The 23,322-nt window shown below is 30.8% G+C and overlaps 2 protein-coding genes across 4 annotated transcripts in view; one reads left to right on the top strand and one right to left on the bottom strand.

Moving 5' to 3' along the window:
- LOC130440542 (TGF-beta-activated kinase 1 and MAP3K7-binding protein 2) overlaps positions 1-18,846 on the top strand; it is a 34,010-nt gene extending 15,164 nt beyond the window's left edge. Inside the window, exons 3-6 of one of the 3 annotated variants that reach the window (XM_056773783.1) lie at positions 14,361-14,567; positions 14,993-15,205; positions 17,292-17,342; positions 18,661-18,846. In XM_056773783.1, coding sequence (XP_056629761.1) covers positions 14,361-14,567; positions 14,993-15,205; positions 17,292-17,342; positions 18,661-18,686 — 497 coding nt within the window. In that variant the 3' untranslated portion in view covers positions 18,687-18,846. Of the gene's footprint in view, positions 1-14,360; positions 14,568-14,992; positions 17,255-17,285; positions 17,343-18,660 lie in introns of those variants that run through there. The other 2 variants (XM_056773782.1, XM_056773781.1) reach the window with 2 other exon arrangements.
- Positions 18,847-19,904: 1,058 nt separating this feature from the next.
- LOC130452880 (GTP:AMP phosphotransferase AK3, mitochondrial) lies at positions 19,905-22,251 on the bottom strand. The gene is made up of 4 exons (XM_056792370.1): positions 21,996-22,251; positions 21,316-21,435; positions 20,458-20,630; positions 19,905-20,223 (listed from the first exon to the last, which is right to left on the bottom strand). The coding sequence occupies exons 1-4, from the start codon at positions 22,138-22,140 to the stop codon at positions 19,999-20,001; spliced, it is 663 nt and encodes a 220-aa protein (XP_056648348.1). The 5' UTR covers positions 22,141-22,251; the 3' UTR covers positions 19,905-19,998.
- Between the last annotated feature and the right edge of the window lie 1,071 nt (positions 22,252-23,322).

Here is a 23,322-nt window from a genome sequence, read left to right as displayed (position 1 = left end):
ATTTAGTTGCTCTGTTATGATTAGCTCGAAGGCTAGGCAGTATTTGATGAATTATAGTTCTTCCAATATCAATTGCAGATTATAAAAACCCTTGCCGACGATTTTTTTTTTGATCTACCATAGGCGTAAATACCAAATTTTATAAATTAATTATTTTTATATATACTTTAAAAAAAAGGCAATCGAATCATTAGAAATTGGACGACTACAACTTAATATTGAATTATAAAACGTTAATAGACGAGTAAAATGTATCCACCTGTAAGGGAGTTTGGTTTAAATAGGGTACTAGACGCGAACTGAGCCCTTTTTATGCCCCATTCGTTTTTTTTCTTTGTAAATAAAACAAAAGAAAAAATAATTTCCAATTCCAAAGTATCTTTATAAATAAAAATGGTAGTCAGAACCGTCTGAACTAGAGTCATCATTTGGTTGAATTGACGTAATGTTTCTAAACTGGTATAATTATATTCTGTATTACTTCTAATGTCGCAACCCTGTTCTCCTTATATTATTTATAAATTATCTTTCGTATAAAATCTTGAACAGCTTTGTCAATTGATTTCGGTTTTTCTTTGAATGCTTTTCGATTCTGTGAATGATCCACACCAACCCCTTTCGTGACTACTCGATAAATTTATTCACTCTATTTAATTCAGCAATTCTTATTATCTCACTAAGCCACGCCAATGCTTATCGCAAACTTTCTGGCAGGAATATTTCGGAGAAATTGTGTAATTGTGTACATACGCCTTCCGACAACTTCTGCCAATAGAAATCCATTTTTGTTTACCGAATTTTATACGGGGAGTAAAAATTATTTTTCATTTCCTAATTTGGAATGAGTGCCGTGCGTATTTATGAAATATTTATTGTTCCTTGCATAACTGTCTTCTACAATTGGTATTGGAAAAACTATACCATGCAAAATAATCATTTATTCAATATTTATTTACAGAGTGTTTATTTCATTACGAATTCTGTATGAAAATGTTCATATTTTTTTTAATTACCCCATATAACTTGGAAAATTGCATACTGTGTAGATGAGGATTATAGAAAATGAGTTTATAACTTTTATCTTTTCCACATTGTATAATTCAATTTGAATACATTTTCTAGGAAAAATAACTCACTTACAACTCTAATGGTAATATATGTCAACTATAAAAATTTATGTAAACCTCTTTTTAATGAATGAATGGATGAAATATTATTATTCAAGCTCGATTTAGTAGTATTATGATCAAGAGTAACTGACAATTTTAGAATCGCAAACAATTTGACGCAAATTAAATACATTTTTCAAACTCTCAATTTATTTTTATCGTAACAAAAGTAACCTAGTTTATGAAATATTTTCGGATTTCGTATATAAAAGAAAATTATGGAAATTATGGACTTTTTCTTAATAATGCAATTTTATCCGCACTGAATTCTTCCAAATACAATAATTACACGAATGCAATATTTAATGGCCTTGTCGAATCTAAAATAACAGTTCGCCAATGCGTGGGATGATGATCATTTATTTTTAGAAACCGGTGGGATCGAAAACACCTGATTTGTAAACGTCCCGTTTTGATACCTGTGAACTTAGTTTCGTTAGTTGCAGGGGCGTGTTTTAGTCACAGTAGTTGCTGTACGTTAGAAAACAGAAATATTTAAGATGCATTATCAAATATCGTAGGCATTCTACTTCATAATTATAAACAAATTTAATTTCAATAAAACCAATTTCATGTTTTATAATAATATCGGACATTGGCAAACAGTCAAGCTCACTTGTTAATTCAATTCAGTTTATTTTTTTCAATCTTGAAGTAACAGTAATTGTTACATAATAATTGAAGTATGAGTATTCATTAAATATTTTTGGTTTAACCTAGAAATTTTTCTTTGTTTTGTTTTTACATGTTTTTCTTCACATTCCTTTGTTGTTTGTTTGTGAATGAATCTACAATATCGTGACACAATTTTGATTCGAATTTTTAGGTAGTTAAGTATCTCAAAACTTAATTAAAATAAATGTATTTCTTCCTAATATTCTATGTTAATTACAAAATTTCACTCTAGTTACAATAATGAATTAAAATAAGGACTTTCCACGTGGACATGAATATTTTTTTCACAAATACATATATTTGAGACTTGATATTAGCCATTGACATTTGACACATAAAATACAAGGTGAAACGTTGTAAAGGATAAAACATTCTGGTAATTATACACTTTCACGGTCACCTGGTTTTTTGGCTCTAGGAAATCGAAAAATGGATGGATTTTAATGATCTTGGTCTCAAAATGTTTATTTTACGGCGGATTTATAAAAAAAAAATACGAAAATTAAAAAAAATAAATATTTTTTACAGTTTCATGACTTTAAATGCAAAAAAAATGACTCTACATATAATCCTTCGTAACTGTTTCTGACGTCGTGGAATCAAGTTCGTATATTTTTTTTCGCAATTTACATAAAAAAATGAATATTTTGAAAAAAAATGTTTTTCTACTATTTAAGGTTTAAAACTATTAAAAACCACAAATTCAGCCACTACCCCCGTGTTTTTCATAAATTCGTCGTAAAATGAAACATTTTGAGACCAAAATTATAAAATTTATCTATTTTTCGATTTTTAATGGTCCAAAAACTATTAAGATTGAAGAAAATAGTACGAAACTATTCACGAAAATTGATTGTTTTTCATCAATTTCATTTTAAGCTATAAAAACTGAAAAAATCATTCTTTTTGGATTTTTTTTTAATTGTTTATTAATTTATGTAGAATACAAAAAAAATATAAGAACTTTATCTGATAATGAGATAATTTTTTGTAAAGGATTATTTGCAAAACCGTTTTTTTACGATTTAAAACAGTAAAACTATGAGAAATTTTCATTCCGGCTATTTCTACTAATTTTTTTATAAATCCGCCGTAAAATGGAACATTTTGAGACCAAGATCATTAAAATCCATCCATTTTTCGATTTTCTAGAGCCAAAAAACCAGGTGACCGTGAAAGTGTATAATTACCAAAATTCTCGCTTACATTTTTTTATAATAAAAAATTTACAGTTGCCTTGCTACTACTGGCATGACACTTATTAGTAATAATTAAATAAGAGTAAGTTAAACAAATCAGATTGAATTTCATGCTTCACTAATCCCCATTCTATATCTGCGTATTTTTCAATACGTTTTCGGAATTCTTCCGAAAGCTTCCTGTATGTTTTCTTTAGTAATTGATCGAACTGCATTAGTTATTCTGTTTTGCAATGTTTCACTATCATTCGGAATATATTTTTGATAAACTATTTGTTATACCCTTCACCATACAAAAAAGGTTTGTTCTAACCTGCTAGTCGGGACCGTACTTGGAACAGTTATCAGAAGCGTTTAAAGATATTTTCTCCCCAATCTCCGGCTATGCAGGGTTCTTGTAACAGTACTTGCTATCAACCAAGTATCGAAAGGACCTTCCTGGAAACGGTTTACGATATCTAGCGGTTGTAAAGCAGAACTGAGTCGTTCGTAATAACGGTAACCGCCCAGTTGAAACACGTAATCTCCATTGCGCAGAATCGTCATCGTACCAACGACGGTTTTTTGATGGGTTGGAATGAATAAAAATATGATGTATCTGGAGAGTCAAACTGTGTGTACACCACCAGTGTACCATCTGCGCTGTTAATTCTTTTGCTACTTTTCAACCAAAAAATAGCTGGACGGGAGCAGATTAGGGCTACATAGGGGTGTTCAATCTCTTTGAAGCCACATTCGTGTATACTTTGGAAAGCGAAGGAGTGTATACTAGAGCAACCACACACCTTAGCTGATTTTGTCGCGCCTTTTTTCGATAAAAATTTTTGACGCTGACTGCCTTAGAAAGCCTGAGTAATATGCCGCATTCACTGTAGTTGATTGCTTAAAGTCAATCAAAAGGAGACCCTCGCAATTCCAAAATATTGTAACCATCACTTTTTTGGTGCTTTTCGTGACCTTTGCTTTTATCGCACGGGCTCTCCTTGCCGATGCCACTCTCTATTGGATGTCGGATCATAGTGAAAGACAATAGTTTAATCACCCGTTACTTTCTTGATCCTGGCAACAAAGGTCTAAAAATCGCTCACAACATTCTAGTCGACGCTGCAATCCTTAGTACACTTGTTTTGGAAATGCTGGGTTGTGCTTCAATTTCTTTTGTTTTAAGGTGCCGGCACACAATTTCTCCCACTACTTTTATGTTTTCTGGAGTAGTCATCGTCACAGAACCTCCCGCACGTGGATCATCTAACGATTCTCATTCCCAGCGAAACAACTTGACCAATTTTTAATCGTTGTAAACAGCATCCATCCTGTTTTTGATTTGTGTTGGTGTGAATCCTTTAGTAAAAAATTTTATAACAGCGCGAAATTCAATTTTTTTTCTACTACTCTTTTACTTTGTTCTTTATCACACCTCGTACAATGTAAATAAACAACGCTACGTTTGTTTAGAACTATATAATTTTCTACAGTTAAATGCACAAAAAATGGAAGTGTGGATCAACGAATATTCTGTATTATTTTTCCGATGCTATCGGAACTTATGAGCATTGACCTCGTAGATAGCATTCACGTTTATTTAATTACGGACATTTCTAATGTATTTTATGAAAGCAAACCAAATGTATGAGTCATACTTGTTTGTAGTAATGGGAAACACTCATAATTTCTTATTCAACACTTGTTAACTCTCCTAATAAAATATTTCTAATAAAAATGCACATCGAACATTTTTAAAATAACTAAATTAATAATAACCGCATAATTTGTAACTTATAACATGAAAAATTTCGTGTACTCACTAATTTCACAACATTATTCCTGTCAGCATCGTCAATTTCGGTCTTTTCATGGTTTTGGTTTGGAAATCGATGCAACCTTCAAAATTCTATAATAATATTTCAATAACTTGACGTTTCTCAGTACATACTACCATATGAAACAATTTTACCTGATGTAAAGAAATGAAAATAATCTTCAACCATTAATACAGACAATAAAACTAAAGGTAAAGACGTACAGTAGTGCTTTGAGAACCCTCTTGTGTGACAAGTGTTCCAACAATCCATCATATTAATACGGAACCTGATGAAATCTATTAAAAAAACACACACAAACCTTGTACAAAGTAAGTTTGGAAGCATTGCAAAACGCGTAAAATTCCATTTCAATCTGATGAGGAAATCCTAGTTTAAGGCTCTACGATTTCTAGGTATACTCATAATAATATGATCTATATCCTCAGGGATATTTCATTCCGTGCTATGTCGAAGAGCTACCAGAATTTGAGAAGAACGCTATAAATTTCTTCAAATTATATCACCCACGAGTTCATTGGGGTCACTTCGAGTCTCTTGAATGTAAGAGATAATTCAAGTGTGGTGGAACTAGTCCAAGCTTTCTCTTGTAGAAAATTGAATGATATTTTTCTCGACGAAAACTAAAGCACCCTCGCACGACCTAAATGCAAGTCTGCAGAACTAGATTGAAATAATGAAAGGAGTAAGACAAGGGTGCATTCCATTGCCATTCAATTCGTACCCTAAAGAAATATTCAATGAGGTTTTAGATAAGAAACCTTATGAAGGTTTCTTAGTTAGTGGAAAACTTGTCAACAATATACGCTACACTGAAGATATTATTTGAATAGCCAGCTCTTTTGAAGAACTACAGAGGCTTATAGACCGTTTTTGGTCTGCCAGAATTACTGATTAAATGTTGTTATGTTTGCCCTCTATCTCTAGGACTCACTTCGGCAGATCAAATTTTCTTGTGCGCTCGTAAAGCAATGATAGCCAAAGTGGGGGCAAACGAAGACACGATTTCATGCTAGTCGTTCTTGGGACCACTGAAATCGACTCATTTGAGATTGAAGGCAACATGTAGGGGTCGTTCTATGAACATTTATAATGCTAATGATCCGCCCATGTCTACAACTTGGGCAACCAGTAATTGGCTATTGCCCAAATTATCTCTTGAAGCTAATAACCTCAGGAGTTGACACAAACAATTTCTTTCAAAAATTCTCACTTATCTAAGGTTAATACCCCAAGGTTGGTAAACGGATGAAGTTCAAAAAATGTCGAAAGTCGTAAATTTGTGATGTCGAAATAACCATCACGTTATAATACATTTATGGATATAGAATAGATAAGAATATATTCCTAAATATGAAAGAGATAAGATTAAGTATTCGGTACTACATAAAAAACAATACTGTGACAAAAAAAAATTTATAGGGTTATATGCCTTTAAAGTTGCAAATTCGTAACTTATATTGAAGTATATTTTCTAAATTATAAATTCGAACATTACGAATTTTTATTGGATGATTACGTACGTCCATGCAGAGTGTATATAATTCTACACTACTATCTAAAGGCCAGGGGTGGCTTATGCCAATTAATTAACAAAAATTAACAATCCGTAACTTTTACGGGGACAACCTGTACAATCTGAAGATAGCAATAATGAATTTTTCGATCGATTTTTTAACAAAAAGGTAGTCTTTGTTAACTATACTCGATAAAATTTATGGTTTTGGAGATATGTAGATTTTTAGATCGTTATACATGCCAAGGAAACCGTTCGCCATAAAGAGACATTCTGAAGAAAATTATCATGAGTTATAATTATTTATATATATTTATATAATAACATCGTGTCACATACATAAAGAAAAAATTGAGATGTAGAAAAATTTGATTCGTTGGTCTACAACTTATCAAATATTAAAAAAAAATAATAAATAAAAAGTGGGCACCTTGTACTGTATATCCTTCCGGATTCTATAGCGTCACAATGGAAGTTTATTCTGTCGATTATTTCGTTCCTTGTGTTTTAAGATATCTAAAAAAAAATGAATCCTTTGTATCTAATTCAGGGGACCATGTAAATGGACCTCCCCGATCAATCCACCTATTAGGAAAAATGTTAATTTTTATATTTTAATTATAAATCTCTTTCATTTTTTCCTTATGCCAATAATATGATCTTCGATAGTATGTAGTACAAATGTTCCACAAGTTCAAGTGGTGAGAGTATGCAACCTTGTCTAACTCCTCTTAATATTTCGCATTCTTCTGTCGATTTTCCGTTGATTCGAACGCCCGCTCTTTGGCGCCAATATAATTTTTCGATTATTCTTACGTTAGAACTATCAACTCCTTGTTCCCTTAATATATTTATTAACTTGAGTTTCATCTTGACCTTCTTCGCACTTATCTCTGATTCTGGCGTGGATGATTCTTAAGAATATTTTTATAGTGTGACTCATAAGATTTATCAGTCTATAGTCGCTACAGTGCCTTGGACGTTGTTATTAATTTTTAAACGTTCCATCTCTTAAATTACATAGTTTCTCTGCTACATTCCACGTACCCAATCTAATTATACTCTCAAAAATCTTTGGGATTGTTGTTTTATGTATGTATACGTTTTAGTTTGCGCCATGCTAACTATCCTTGGGAAAATTTATAGAGTGGTTTCCCGTTGCCTTCTCCATTGTAGTGGTACAAACGGCTTTTTCAGTATCTGATGGTCGCCTGCAACTTTCTGAGTATAAGTCCTTAGATAAGCTCATATCAGTAATGTTGCAGTTACTGCTCTGCAACAAGCTAGTATTTGGTCCGCCCCGAATATTTCATTTTTCCGGTATCACCCATATCTGGGAAGCGTTCCCGTATCCGCCATCTGGGGAGACTAGCAACTCCACACCGAATTGGTTGACCACCCACCGAATTCACCAGATCTGTCCTCAAACGACTTTTTCCTTTTTTGAGGGTAGCTATTATGTGGAATGGTTAAAAAGTTTAGAGCATTTTTAAGATGGAAACTTTTCCTTCAATCTGACCAAAAAACTTGTACTTGAATTTGCAGTGTAACAACTGATGTACTAAAGCAACTAATCAAGAGCGTGAAATATTTCAATGTTTTTGTTCTATACCTTAATCGAAATAATTTAATCTTATCAAAAATTGTGTAATCTAAATAATAACTCAAAATTGCAATGTAAATTTTACGAATCTGTGAGAAAAATTCATTTATCGGTAAGACACTCTTGATAAGTTTGTAAGTTGCTTCCTAGATGTATCTCTCTTTGTACATTAACAGATAAAGATTTCACATTATTAAAACCGAGCAATAATTAGTTGATATCAGAGCTCACAATATTTTCTGTCTTGGATATGAAATACAGTTTATAAAGTGAACAGAAATTTTTATTTATTTCAATGAAAGTGGAATGTGTATAAATGATAATGGAATCATCGACTAACCAAGGTATTGTGTAATTCTTTACTAAACTATTAGTGGTACTATCATAAAAATCAGTCGCAGAGAAAATAATTATTGAGTAAATCTAATATACAAATTGGGAATCAAAATAAATACTCCCGAATCATATGAGACACATCTGCGTCCGCTTCTTTCTATTCCAGTAATGTAATTCTCACTCAAAGAAGCAAAACATACAATGGAAAAACAAATAATTCGGCTCTCCTCAGCGGCGTTCCATTGTCAAAATAATTGAATTATAATAGATAATTGGACTACTGGATTTTCATATTGGAATTCTATGAAAATAGATTATCAAAAAATCACTTTGCAAATTTGGTCATAAAGAGATGAAATGATTTAGAATTCTTTAGGCCAGGTACCTGCCGATTTCCCGTGGAATCTTAATAATCAAGATGGATTCTCTTGAAAATTGGTATGAAGGTAGTATTTATAACCTTCTTCAAAATCTGCCCCGTGCCGGGTGTGTGCAACCCCTTCTTAGAGATGAAAATTTATTTTATGAAAATAATCTCGTAGGTCGATATATATTACAAAGTTTTTTCTTCTTCTGTAAATTCAATAATAACTGAGTTATTCCTCGTTGAAGGATGGCTATTGAAATTGAAAACCTTTATCCTCAAATAACTTGAAATTATGGAATTTTTGGAATAAACTTAAAGGATCTTTTTCAAAACACATAGAAAAACCTTTAAAATGAGCACTGACAAAAGTCTTTTACATAAGAATAGACTGATTTATAACAAAAATAAGGTTTACCCTAATTAATTAATCGTAATCCACTCGAAATTAACTTAATTTTTATATTATTGATATGATCCATGTGATTTGACCGGATTTGAATGCTTATTTTAGAAAAAATAATTGATTAAATTGAACACTGCATTACCGTAATCTTGAAAAAAAAATGAATTTTTCTTAAATAAACCAAAAACTACTCATGTTATGAGAAAATGTTTCATATATTAATTGTAGGGCTCTTTTAAATCTGTGTATCATAAAAATTGAAGGAGATACATTAGTTCGCGTACCAAATGTGGCTTACACAACGCTTTTCGAAACCGGGGGTTGAAAAAAGTTTTAATTAATATGACGTTGATAGTACTTGAAAAAAAAATCCCATAGAAAATGCTGTTTTAAAAAAGTTTATAGCTTGAAAATTGAGCGAGTTATGTTCGAAAAATCAACTGCTTTTTTTTTCAAAATTTCGGAGCATGAATTTTGAAGCATTGGAAAAGAGCATGGAGCGTACAATCGGGCAACAGTTGGCACCAACGAGAAAAAGAATATATTAGTGATGATGAAATATAATTATTCAAAATTGTTTTTTACATTATTTCCTAAATAAGGAAATTTATTGGTTTTTATTGTTTTATTATTTCTGTAAAAAAATTTGGATATTTTTGGTCATTGAAGGTGGGTTTCAGGAGGATTGAAATATTTGAAAAACAACACTTCTTAAAAATACCGACAAAATATTCTCAATTCAATATAAATATAATTTTGAATAATTCTTAATTATAAAAGAATCTGATTGATCATAAACGTGTTTGAAAATGTCAACATTTTTACGAATTATACGATGAAATTTTTAATTTTATTGCAATAAGAGGTAGTTAACACCCCTCAAAATATAAAAATCCCGGTTCGGCACTGGGAAAACTTTGTAGGGTAAGTAGAGCTTGAATTGAATAAAGTGTTCAATATTACTACCCTCAGAGGATGGTCTTTGGAGGGGATAAATGAGTCCGATTAATCATGAACTTGTTTGAGAATATCAACAGATCTACGATAATTCATTTAAACTGTATTTAACTCCAATACGTGCTAAAATCGAATATTTTCAATTTTCTTACGATAAGGGGTATTTTTCCACCACTAAAAAATAAACAACACACTTCGGCACAGGATAGATTTTGAATAATTGGCACTAATATGAAATCAAATGTTTTTTTTTTCAACTTTTATTTGACGCATTACATCTAATAAATAAAGCAACTCTCAATTATGACTATTGTTTCGCAAGTGTTAAACATAACTTATTACGCCATAGTTTCATGAATTTTGTTTCTATTATATAATTTCTCTTATAAACTACTAAATATTAAAAAAACTTACTAATTTATCTATCTGAAAAATAAGACTCTTCGGAAGTGGAATCGTTAGGATTAATTACAGGTGTTGAACGCAATTTTTCCATACATCATTGTCAAAGAGCTTCCTTAAACTCTCCTCCATATATCAGTTTACAGTCGGAATTGTTTCAAGTAAAAGTAGAAACTCTAGTCATAGCATAGTCATTGTGAACAGCCAAGGATCCGCTGAGCACATAGGCATTCAGATAGGCCTATGACATTACCGAAGCCTATTAGGCTTGCCCAAGTGTTCAAACCGCGCTCATGTGAGTGCAGGGTACTCACAGATAACGGTTTTGTCCTCCTCCATGCACCAACGACACTCCGGATCGTCCGTGATGCCCATGGTGTGGAGATAGCGTCTTAGATGGCAGTGTCCATTTAGAAGTCCGGCCACTAGTCGGATTTCGCGTCTGTTTAGTGGGACCAGTTGTTTGATGTGAGACACACAAGGTCTATCTATATGTGCCTTTGCTTGTCTTATGCCACGTGTCTCCATCCATCTCTGCCGAGCCCGCCTTGCGAGAAGACCGTTGAGAAACGCGATAGCAACACTTTTATCTACACCAAGAATGGGTTCTGGGCCCATCGGTGAGTGAATATTCAATCAAGCTCCATATTCAATTTTAACCATTTCACAACGACTCACTTTTAGAATTATCAAACAGAAACTAAGCGTTCTAAATGGCTGAAATGTTAGTGAGAATGTCTCAACGCATGCGCGAATATGTTTCCCAACTTTTCAGTCAACTCTCGTATTAACTAATAGTAATTATAAATCTAAAACCTTGTAGTGAATTTTATGTAGGAAGTAATTACTATATAGTATCATTTATGTTATATTAAAACGTTACGTATACATATTTGTTGTCACTCTCGGTTTTATATTTTTATTACTAGCATATTAATCGCGAAATATTCGTTGAAAAAACAAAAGCTAAAATTACTTCACTCCATTAATCCATAAAGTAATTATGGTTTTAACGGCGGTATATATTTTAGGAAATGATCCACAGGGTATTCATTGAAATTATGAGTATGTTCTCGATTTTATTTTATACGAACCGCTACTGATTTTCAACATGATCTATTGACAAACTCTGAACTAAACCATAAACACGTATCGTAGGTTTTACCAGTTTAAAGTTCTAAATATTGCACGACCAGAGATAACAAAATGAAAATGAATTTATACGATATCTGGAATATAGGTGAGATTATATTATCTATTTTATTTTATTTATTATAGAATTCGAATCCATCTATTGTTAAAAAATACTTTTTATTGCGTACAGAAAGGCGTGTATCGATTAAAGTTTAGGTTTTACGTCAAATGACCTTCATCATAGATATGACATGATATTTTGTATAAATAATATACAAAATCAAAGTAATTCATGTTGTTTTAGTTAATTTAAAAAATCAATAAAGTAACGGACAGAATAAATCCCACATGCACACTTGAGTCTCCTCAAATATCGATGAATTCTGGGAAGAATTTAGATAGGGTCGTGTTTTCTATCCTATTTCGTTAGATTTAGTAAAATACCCAGCTATAGGTACTCTTTTCTTTAAATTGTACTTTACCAAGGATTAAAAAAGCGGGCAAGACGCTTAAGTGAGTTTTTATAGCCGCGACCTAGTGAATCCTGTAAGTTTATATTCATATAAAAAGATAAAATCTAGCAATTGTAGATTTATTGTGAATAAAAATAATATTACTAACGATAGATCAAAACATATTTGATATATTAGATAAATAAACTTGTCAAACTCTTCCGCGACATGGACTGTGAAACCGGTCCTGTCCATTTATGATGGAAGAGTCGAATGTGCCGGTTCTCGGAAACCGTTTTTCTACATTTTTTTTATATACAGCGACGATTCGTTTATATTGTTTTTTGAATCAATTTCTAGGAAGGTCTTTATATTTATTTATTTGTTTTTTTTTCACTTTCTACAAATATTGAAGAAATTCTTTTTGCTATAAATACTAGTTTGTTTATTGACAAATAAGTGTTTAGTAATAATTGCATATTTTAGTAAGTAGTGAATAGTATAGGATACTTAGTGTCGGCATATAAATAAATTGAGTACCTAAATAAGAACCGTTTGTATAAACCCTTGTCTCTATAAAAACCAACACAACATAATGGTAAACAGCTAGACAGGCTATAAATAGGTAAACAAAGAAATACAAAAAATTAACATAAAAGAACACGGTGACAATATATCAGTCTTTTTGTTTTTTTAAAATTGGTTTGTCTTGCAACAAATTGGTATCTAATGTTTTAAAATATTTTTCAAAAATGGATTTTATTAGATCTGATAAATATTTTAATATTTATCCTCCAGATAATATAAATTTACGTGATATTTCAATAACTCTTGAGGGATACATCAAATAACCCTTATCCGTGATTCATATTGAACATAGGTTAAGATGTTATTATTAAAAAACAAGCAAGTGAACTCTTTCTGTAGCCTCAATCAAAATTTTTTTAAAATCGATCTTTTTTGGAATCTTTGAAAACAAATTCAAACACTAGGAGACTAGGTATTTAAGTTTATTATTATTTCTTTGACGCCTTTATCTAGGACTCAAAAATCGGAGGGTTATACAGTACCAAAAATGTGGCAAGTCAAAAATATAAACAGTGCTCGCCAAGCTTTCATGGAAGGCCTTTCAAAGGAAAAGACTAATAATCGTCCATATTGGAAGAGAAGAGGAATTTTTAAAAGAAAGTTTGCTAACCTTTCAGTCGTGCCATACGGGAGATTACCACGAAGACATGGATTCGGATGTTTTTGAAGACTAGAAATAATTGACTGGTTCACCACCAAAATTATTGAATTTGAATATAATTTGATAAGAAAAGAATGTTTTATGAAATACGCCGTGGAAGATGTAGCAGAGAAACATAGTGTAACTGTGCTGCGCACACCGCCATATCATTGCGAACTAAATCCTATAGAACTTATATGGGCGCAAGTGAAAGGATTTGTAGCAAGACACAACACGACATTCAAAATGAAAGACGTTAAGCTATTGTTTATCAGTAGGGAAAGCAGTCCAGTATGTCATTAAAGAAGAGAAGAAAATGTGGGATTTTGACTACTTGATCGATCGGACCGTCGTCGACCCGTTAATTATAACGTCAAGAGGAGATGACAGTTCCTCAGATGACGAAGAATATTATGATTTTTTATAATTTAATTTCTGTTTAATGTATTTTTTGTATAAGTGTACCTGATACTATGTACATAATGCCCAATTTTTATTCTGTTAAAATAAAATTCTTTCCTTTTTACGACCTATCCTACCGGCACGCGTTTGGCACACTATTTTCAGTGTTTGTGAATGGATAACAATAGGCTAAACCCATATATTGACCCAAACTCTACCTGCACTTCATAAAAATTTTTTTACAATGAAATCGATGCCAAATTATGAAAGTGGATTAAATATTCGTTGGATCACTCTGTAATCCCTTTGCGTACCTAATGAGATTTTATTACTCTATACATTTCTGAAATAAATGTCCAGTCATTTTTTCTTTAAATGTCCTCTAGTCAGTCAGCTCCATCAACTAGACGTTGAAATGGGTCCTCAGCTATTCGATTTATCTCCTGATGGTGTCTATAATAACTTGTATCTATCTCAGGTCCAATTATCGGTACATCTTCTTGGTCGTTATGCACCAAGGTGCAGTCACTGCTGATATTCTAATGAAATAAATCGAAAAGTTTTTACATCGTTTCTATTTGTTTCTACATATTAATACCTCCGGAACGTTCAAATAGAAATCAAGGAAAATTCTCATTTTGTATCGATATAAGTGGTATAAAATGTATTTGTAAAATTATTTTATTTTCGTTTCCAGCACCTGTAACTTTGAAACAGCAAGCACGAATAGAGAGATTACGGATAGAACTTAACACCGAAAAAGCCAAATTAGTGATAATGCAACAGGAAATTAAAGAATTAGAGAAAAGTAGACTAGAAAGTGAAGTAAATATAGAAATAGAGAGGCAGCTGCTACAGGAGATAAAACATCTTAGGTACCAATGCAACGACTTGGAATTAGACGGTAAGTAAACCTATATTTTTGAAATATATCTAAATAGTTTTTTTTTATAAACGTAATCAATTAATTTAACTTACCCTTAGACTAAAGTCTTTTATTAGCTGAGGTGCATTTAGGAAGATTTTAGAAAATATTTATATTAGTGTGTAATAATATTTAAAATAACGGTACTAAGTTTTGCATTATAAATTAGGTTTTATTATTACTCCCTCGTACCTAAAAGTGCAATGTAAGATGCAGTCTCTATCCGCTCTCTATTTGTTTTAAGTTAAATAACATCTTGGCATTTGCATTTATTCCAAATAAAAATAATTCTAATGTAGGTACTTAATTTCAAACTATCCAATATTTACCTTTAAATACATAATATTCAGAACTGATTTTGAATGCTTCTTTGATTATAATACTATAATAAAATTATTTTTTAGGTGAAGCATTTTATAATAACATATACACTGGTCAACATATAAATGAATTCCCCACTCCTCCACCAAGACTTCGACACAACAGCAGAAGACGTTTACCATATCAACCGCCTCCTGATTTCGAAGGTCCGAAATGGAACTGTGACGTATGTACATTCCTCAATCATCCCATCTTGGACAAATGTGAGCAGTGCGACTTTCCCAGAATCCTACACGGTATGAAACAACCCGAGGCAGTTAATCCTAACCTGACAATTGACGCCCTACGCATGCTTAACCAGTTCGATGTAGGCCATGCTACTAGGTCTCTTAGTTTGAGTAACGTACCACAAGGACAGGTTACGAGACCCATAGGGTTTGTTCTTAAAGAAAATGAACCAACCACTTCTCTGCCAACGCAAATTAATACAAGCCGCTCTGCGCCAAGTTTGCTAAATAAATTATTAAGTAACAAAAATAATGTTTAGTGCTTGCAGATGTGTGACAGTGTTTACTAATAAGACTATTATAATATTCAGTGATATATTTGTGATGTTTCAAAACTTACCTATTACATCAAAGTAAATTTTTTACTTTGACTTTGAGATTTTTTTAACAAGTATTTTTAAAAATATTTTTTAAAAGTGGTAATGTAGAATTCTAGATGCCTTGATCTGTTCAAATATGTTTTCACAAAAAATATGTGTCTCAATATATATATATATATATATATATATATATATATATATATATATATATATATATATATATATATTCTGTGGATGTGAAATAAAAATAGTTAAAATGAAATGACTAAACTAAGCAATTCTTGATTGTGCAAAAAAACATCTCAATATCCTGTAGTTCACAAATCTAAACCATTTAAGTAACTTCGAAAATAAAATCAATGAAACAACACAAAACAATTAAATGTGTCATTTACATGAAGAAGTATCGTTTACAGAACAGATTAATTTTTTTGTCTAATTGTACATTGCAATTGTCAACCCAACATTAAATGAAATTGTATTGTTGCCAAACAAATAATTCGTTTAAAATGGAAACAATAATTCCATGTTATCCTCAGCTATGTATAATTTACTAACCAAATTTATTCCTGTATATTAAAAATATCTTCTGTTTTCATTTTACTTTTTCAGGGGGTCTGGTCCTACCCATTTCATCCACTATCTTTTGTCATTTCGCTCAATTTCTCTAATGTTTCTTTCCAGTCCCCAGTTCTTTTATCCATCTCTTTCTAAGTATCTCCGTTTATACAAAAATAAATTTTATCCAGTAATTTCTCAACCCAATTTTCAATCACGCTGAAAGTTTATTATAATCAGAATGTTAGAATACGCAATATATAACATAGAGTACCAAATAAGTTTTTGGGACAATTTCAAATTACCGTTGTTTTGAATATTTCATATAAAAATCGATGGCATAATTTATTTTGTATTTCTTCATGTAAATATGCAAGAATCACTGTAACAACACTTTTCAATGATCTGACCTCTTTAAACATACAAACTTACTGATTTCTGAAATAATTAACCGATTCACACATTTGATAGACTTAATTTCAAGCTAAAAATATTAAATAAACGTCGATAAAAAAACTTGTTTAACTTCAATAAATAATCTTTATTGATATTAGCTGAATCAAAATCTGGTCTTAGCTATATTGTATCACCCATAGCATTCAAATAACCTTTTTATTATACATTATAAAATCCTTACCAACAGGGTGTTTGAAATTATTACCACAAAATTCAGGTCAGTTTTTTCTATAATAAAATTTTCCTTTTTGAGTGAATTGCAAGGTGATATCTGAGCTCATTAAAACTTTAAGCAGAAAAGAATCTTCACAATTTGTCAAAATTACTCATCATTGAGACGCATTAATCGAGAATTGAGTAGAACTTCAACTAGAGTGCAATTGAGTTTTTATTTTATTTTTTTCTTGAATTAAAATGAAGCTTGAAATTCTATAAAGTACAAAATTCTAAAATTTGCAAAAATGAAATGAGGATTCAATTTTTTTTTGCTCGTTTTTTCTTCAAAAAGAAATGATAAAAAATAGTATATCATCATAAACAACAGAATATAATTTATTTTGTGACATATCTTATTTTTTAATGGAAACAATTCCAATAATATCACCTTATTTTTTCAAAATACAGGGTGTTTATTTAAAAATATGTCGGAAAAAATATTTATATCAATATTTATACAACATATATGTTGTATAAATATTTTGTCAAATAGATATAATAAATAAAAATATTTTAATCAATGTTTTCTTTCAATTAAGTTTCAGCATCTCCTGGGGATAACATACATATTCATGTTACACCAAGAATACCAAGACGTAAGATATTCATAACTATTATTTGTTATTAATCCAATTGTTTGTGCAAAACTAACATTCAACTTTATGTATATCAGCAACATATTATACATATTATACAAGCCTCCAAATTACTCCATTAAAATGTATGTTAAAAATTATATAATATATATCCACCATACCATTCAAACATTTTATTCGTATTAAAATTTAAAGAAGTCATTAAATTATAGAATTTTTTCTTCTCATTAAAGTTTTTTGATGCTTTGAAACTGTTAAAGAACTTACTGAGTTGGGAAGTGGATGTTAAGAAGAGCGAAACAGCGGAAGTAATCACTGCTTAGTTTTCACTAGTCCAGTTATGTCAGTTTATACCTCTTATTTCCTGTTTCCAGATTGTGTTAAGAAATTTTTTTTTGTGTATTTAAATGGACTTTGGCTGAATTTTATCAACCAAGGGCAACAGGCACCCTGAACCCATGCATGAAAAAATTCGTAAAATGTTACCCACAATATGAATTAAATTCTGTCAATATCACTCGATACGGAAGCAAAAAAAGCTTAAAAAGCATGCGCGTTACTGAGATATTTTCTCATTCAGTTATTTAATGAGAGCGAGTTTTGAATTGATATTGAGATCATTTAGCGCCGCTCTAAATTAAGTTCATGCAGATTATAGTTATGACCACAGAACATACCAAAAAAAAGTATATAAATATAGGCAACATAAATTTAGTTCTGCCACCTACCAATCGTGACGCTAGTGTAATAAAAATATGTCATTACTGTCAATATCAATATGTCATTCATCAGTAAATATACATATTATCATTTCATGAAATTGGAAGATAACAAGGATTAATGGAATGGCCAGCATCATCATCTATTCATGTCTTATAGAAATATTTTGATGGTATAGAAATTAAGTTTTTCTACTGATCTGTTTTACCAAAAATGGTTAGAACTTTTTCTCTTATGTTTTAAGACATGAGGGGTTGATGCTAGCCTTATTAACCGTTTAGAAGAAAATTTTTTGTCATAAATATAATTAAAGAACTTATTCCATGTATAATGGTTTTATGGTTGAAAAGAATTCATGAGATATTTAATCTCTAATATATTCAATATACATTTGTAAATAACTGCCCTTTAGGAATAGAACAATAAATTGATATTGATGGAATAAAAAATTTCCTTAGTATTTTATGTGTTTGTGGGCAACACGAAAAGCGATTCTATTTGTGTAACTTTAAAAGTAATTTGTTAATTATTTTCAACTTTCATTGTTTGTTTTAAGAAATATATGTAATTATGAAGCATTAATTTCATGTATTTGCAGGAATCACACATTCGTGGGTATTATGAAGAAGACATGACTAAATCAAAAGCTACCTTTATATTTTTTTCAACCTCATATTGCTCACAGAAATTAATCAAGCAATTTTTTAAGTTATATTGTTAAGTTTCTGTAAATATATTATTTATAATAAAGTTTAAGGCAAATGCTTATTTTGATAAAAAAAAACATTTTCAATTTTCTGTTACCTAATAAATTATTTTCAGGATAGTTTAACCCTCTGATTACCCTCTTTGATTTGTAACCTGAATAAACGGATTTCATCTGAGAGATCAAGTACATTTATTATTATGGTTCCCTTAACCGAAAGGGAACGGATAGAAATTTTAATGGTGGTAGGTTACTTGAAGCATGAGCTTCATTTAACGAAACACACTTTGAATGACCATTCAGTAAGCAGAATTATTGTGGGTAAAGGAAGGCCAGGAATAAGCGACAAAGTTAGATTTTGCTGTCAATAGAAGACAACGCAACAGAAATTGCCTTGCAATCAAATGTTAGTCAGTCGTTTTTGAAGAAATAAAAACTGTACCAATTATTCTTGATATTTTTTAGTCTTAATATTATCAAATCGAGTGCATGTCACAAGAAATTTTTATAATGGAAAACGGGATGAAACCGTTTTACTCAATACCCGTTCTAAACTCTCAATTCTTCCAAGGATTCCCGATCACTCTTTAATACCTCAGCCAAATAGAGTAATTCAACAAATTCCTTGATTTCAGCTACCTCTGAAGGCTTTGCGCCTCTGACTCTTAGATAGCGATTGGGAAGATAGCTGGAAGGTCTACTCTCTGTCGTGAAATACAGAAACTTGGTAACCCAAAACATATTCTACTAATTTTATAGTCCCCGACGAAAGGTTCTCTTTAATAGAAACAGGTAAAAACTTGACAATAGAGGAACTGAAAGAAATGTTCCCATGTTGCATTCTTTTCTGTTACTATTTACAATTATAATATTCTAAATACTATGTCACTTATCTTGTCAAGAAATACTTATATTTGTGACCAATCTTACAGGCTTATCCTGTTGACTATGATATACAGGGTTTCCAAAAAGTCCTAGAACAAAGACAAAGGGCAATAAAAACTGGATTGGAATTATCATACACTAGGTCATGGTTTTTTAGAACTTAGTAGAAGATCTTTTTGTAGATATAGTCATTTTTTAAGATTATTTGAATAAATAAAACAGCCAACAAAGGAGTAAATGAAATTATATTCTTCTTTTTCATTCAATATATTTGGTAAGATGAGTTGAACGTAGTAATATTTTATAAAATTAATAAAAAGTAATCAAATAAATATAAATAAAGTATTAATTATTTTTAGAATCTAACAAAAATTTATTAATACAATCTAGAACTTGAGGAGAAATTTCATCAGATGTTTTACCAAAAAAATCTATTAGAATTTTCTTTTCCCTATAAAAATCTATAACTGGTCTTGTTAGCGTCTCATACAATTCCAGTCTTTTTTTAATCACTTCCGGTTTATCATCATCTCTTTTAGTTAAGGGTTCTCCAGTTATGTCATCCTTCCCCTAAAACATTTTTTTTAGTTGCAAATTCTAGTTTGAAGAGAACTTTCATCAGAATTCTTAATTAGTTAATGAATTAGGTAGTAAAGAATAAGCCCAAGAAGAAGAAAGAGATCTTCGATATTTTCCTTCATTCAAAATCTAGTGATATATTATCTAATTTCATTTGATTTTATGTTAGTTTTGATAATATCAGATTAAGTTGAGTAAAGGGTTTCACTGCCCTCTTTTACTTACAGGAACTTTTGGTTTATTAAAAGTGTCATTATAAACTCTTCCACTAGGTAAATGTACCCATCTACCTTCGACCCTACTAATGATCACTTCATGAGGAACAATTAAGTTTATGGCTAAATCTAATTTTTCTTTTTCCCATAGAGCTCTAGCTTGGGTCACTGTTCTAGGGAATCCTATGAAAAAAAATTAATCAATATACTAAAGGATAAAAAATAAAATTGAAATTTGACATATAAATAAATTCACTATGCACAACAAATTTTTAATCATAAGAAACAAAAATACATTGTTAGCTCAAACAGAACATTGTTGTACCTCACATGCCAGCACTCAATTCAAATTGAGCTGAATCAAAGCATAATGTAATATTTGGTGATGAAAGCACTCATTTCTTGAAAACTCTTACAGTAAGTGGCGATATTTGAATACAAAATCATTCAAGTTCTGAAAGTTAAGAAATATTGAGAAATTAATCATTACTCCCAGTCTGACATTAAACTTCAAACTGGTTTTATTTTATTTTTAGTCATCTGTAAATGATGTCAACTATTTCTATAGTTTTATACTATCTTTGTTTTGCAATTAGAGGGAGAAATATATTACCTACAGATATGTTTCAATGTCATGAACAAAAGGTAGCATAATTTTGCCATATACCGAACTATGAAATTAGAAAGTAGAACCGGTATCCAAAACTAAGTAAATCAAAATTTGTCAAGGTATAAAGCCAGAGAATTTATTGTAGTTTTTTTTAATATGGTTATTTTTTGAAACTATAAAAGAGAAATGATCAATTTATTACAACTAAATTGAACCTCAAAACTGATCGTTACTAAAATTCAATTTTTCCATATTCACCATCTAATAACCACGTTTTCGTTGGGAGTTTTCGAAGTTCTGAAGATACAAAATTGATCATCACATCATCTGGTACAAGTTTTCCTTCACTGATATACTTAAGAGCTTCTAAACCAATAGCTGAAAACAAGAATGGCAGTTTTTAATTTAGTAGCTCTTTATCTTATTTGATTAAATATTCAATTATACAAGTTTTGCTGGATAAATCGTATCGCTGATAGATAACATTAGATTAATGTAGTGAACAAGTTCATCACTTTTCTATTAGATGTTAAATCAGTTTTCCAAATATTGGTGTTACTTGGAATTAATAGTTATAATGTTAAATAAATTTAAAAGATTTTATATAAAGACATAACTACTTGTATTTTAAGTTTTAACAAGATTATATATTGGAAAATCTATACACTTTGGATTACAAAAATTCCTTCTATTATAATCAATATACATACTTCAGCATGATCTTTTTATGATGTTTGATTGGATAAAACAGAATTTTTGTTAAGATGAACTAATCTGAATCAGCTTATATATTTGATGAACACTGCTTCTTTTCAATAAAATTAGTAGTAACACTTATTCAGAATGAATTTTGTTGTCATGTAAAATCTGGTAATAAAACAATAACCTAAGTTTTTCACACAAACTTTCACTTAAATCAGATTATCTGTTATACTTACAAGTTTTTTGTTGAATATTTTGTCTTAATTTATCCCCACTAGATACATATTCCAATTTAAATTTATTTAAAATACGTGCCGAAATTGTACCTTTTCCTGAACCCGGAGCACCTAGTATAACAGTTTTAAGAGCAACGGTACTCATTTTTACTAATAGAAATAAATGAAAATGACTTGTAAATAGTAATTATGGACTTTGAATGTTTATTAATAATTGTTATCAGATATTCATACTTAAACTACAAATAAACTTGGCAACACTTACGAATTAGTATTCATTTAACCTACACCCATTACATGCTGGTCCACAATTTAATTAATATAATTATTTGACAGACATATTATTTTTATTTGTATCTCTATACATAAAGTTGACGACTACATGATGTAATTTAATGATGCGCCCCTTCAGACAAATGTTATTGATTAGCTTTTATTTATTATACACTTGCTTGTCTTTTTCATGGTAGGTACCGTTAGTACCTAGGTTCTTCTTACATATATAGGTACATAGAATATAGGCATACTCAGTATATGTTTTTGTTTTGGATAATATAGCTCCATATCTCGATTCCCCTAACTTAGTATAAATCAAAGCTAATAATCTACGCAATGAAATCCGTAAACCGTCTTCAATGGAGTTCTTTTGTAGTATAGTGTAGGAATAGTGCACTCTATACTTAAATGTTAAGTTTTAAGTTAATAATGTTTGCTTCAATTACAGTGATCCTTCAGTATGTGCAAATAAAATCTCTGAAGTAATCTTGGCAGGTATGGAAGCCTATATTTCTTATTCCTAGGGCTGTGCAGACAACAATCCATGGTTTAATAAAAACTGCACTAGAGCAGTCAACAGTCAACAATTGCCTTGACGGATAAAAGTCATTCTGGTCTGTAATTTGCTTCAAATTTAACTCTTTAATCGCGGGAGAAACTACCACCCAGCTTGCTTGGAATTGGTACATCTATGCCAGAAATAGAATTTCGACACTGAGATACGGTAATACTTCTCAAAGGCTTGGACATCAACAAAGCCACTGGCCCAGATGGAATACCACCATTCGTATTGAAGAAATGCGCAGCTGAAGTAATAAGTTTGCTATGCAAACTGTTTTCCGTAACATATAAAAGAGGTCTTCGTATGCACTGAAGCTATAGAGAAATTTGGGGAATCCAGAGCAATCGCACTAGGCATATCGAAACCTTTTGACATGTTTTAGCATGCCAACCTTCTAAATAAATTAAGATCGTACGATTTGTCGTCCTCACTTATAGACTGGCAGACGTTCCCGGAGGTCTGATGGTAGTTTTAACTTCAGTCTAATAT

Source organism: Diorhabda sublineata, chromosome 2 (genome assembly GCF_026230105.1).
Source record: "Diorhabda sublineata isolate icDioSubl1.1 chromosome 2, icDioSubl1.1, whole genome shotgun sequence".
NCBI classification, from domain to species: Eukaryota; Metazoa; Arthropoda; class Insecta; order Coleoptera; family Chrysomelidae; genus Diorhabda; species Diorhabda sublineata.
Note: the sequence above shows the minus strand (reverse complement) of the source record. Positions and strands in the feature narration are given on the sequence as shown.

Bases quoted from the DNA above. Each gene is read 5' to 3' on its own strand.
- LOC130452880 (XM_056792370.1), bottom strand. From the start codon at position 22,140: ATGAGTACCGTTGCTCTTAAAACTGTTATACTAGGTGCTCCGGGTTCA. The intron at 21,436-21,995 runs GTAAGTATAACA...TCTTGTTTTCAG, and splicing joins AAATATTCAACAAAAAACTT to CTATTGGTTTAGAAGCTCTT. The intron at 20,631-21,315 runs GTGAATATGGAA...TTTTTTTCATAG, and splicing joins GAAAACGTGGTTATTAGATG to GATTCCCTAGAACAGTGACC.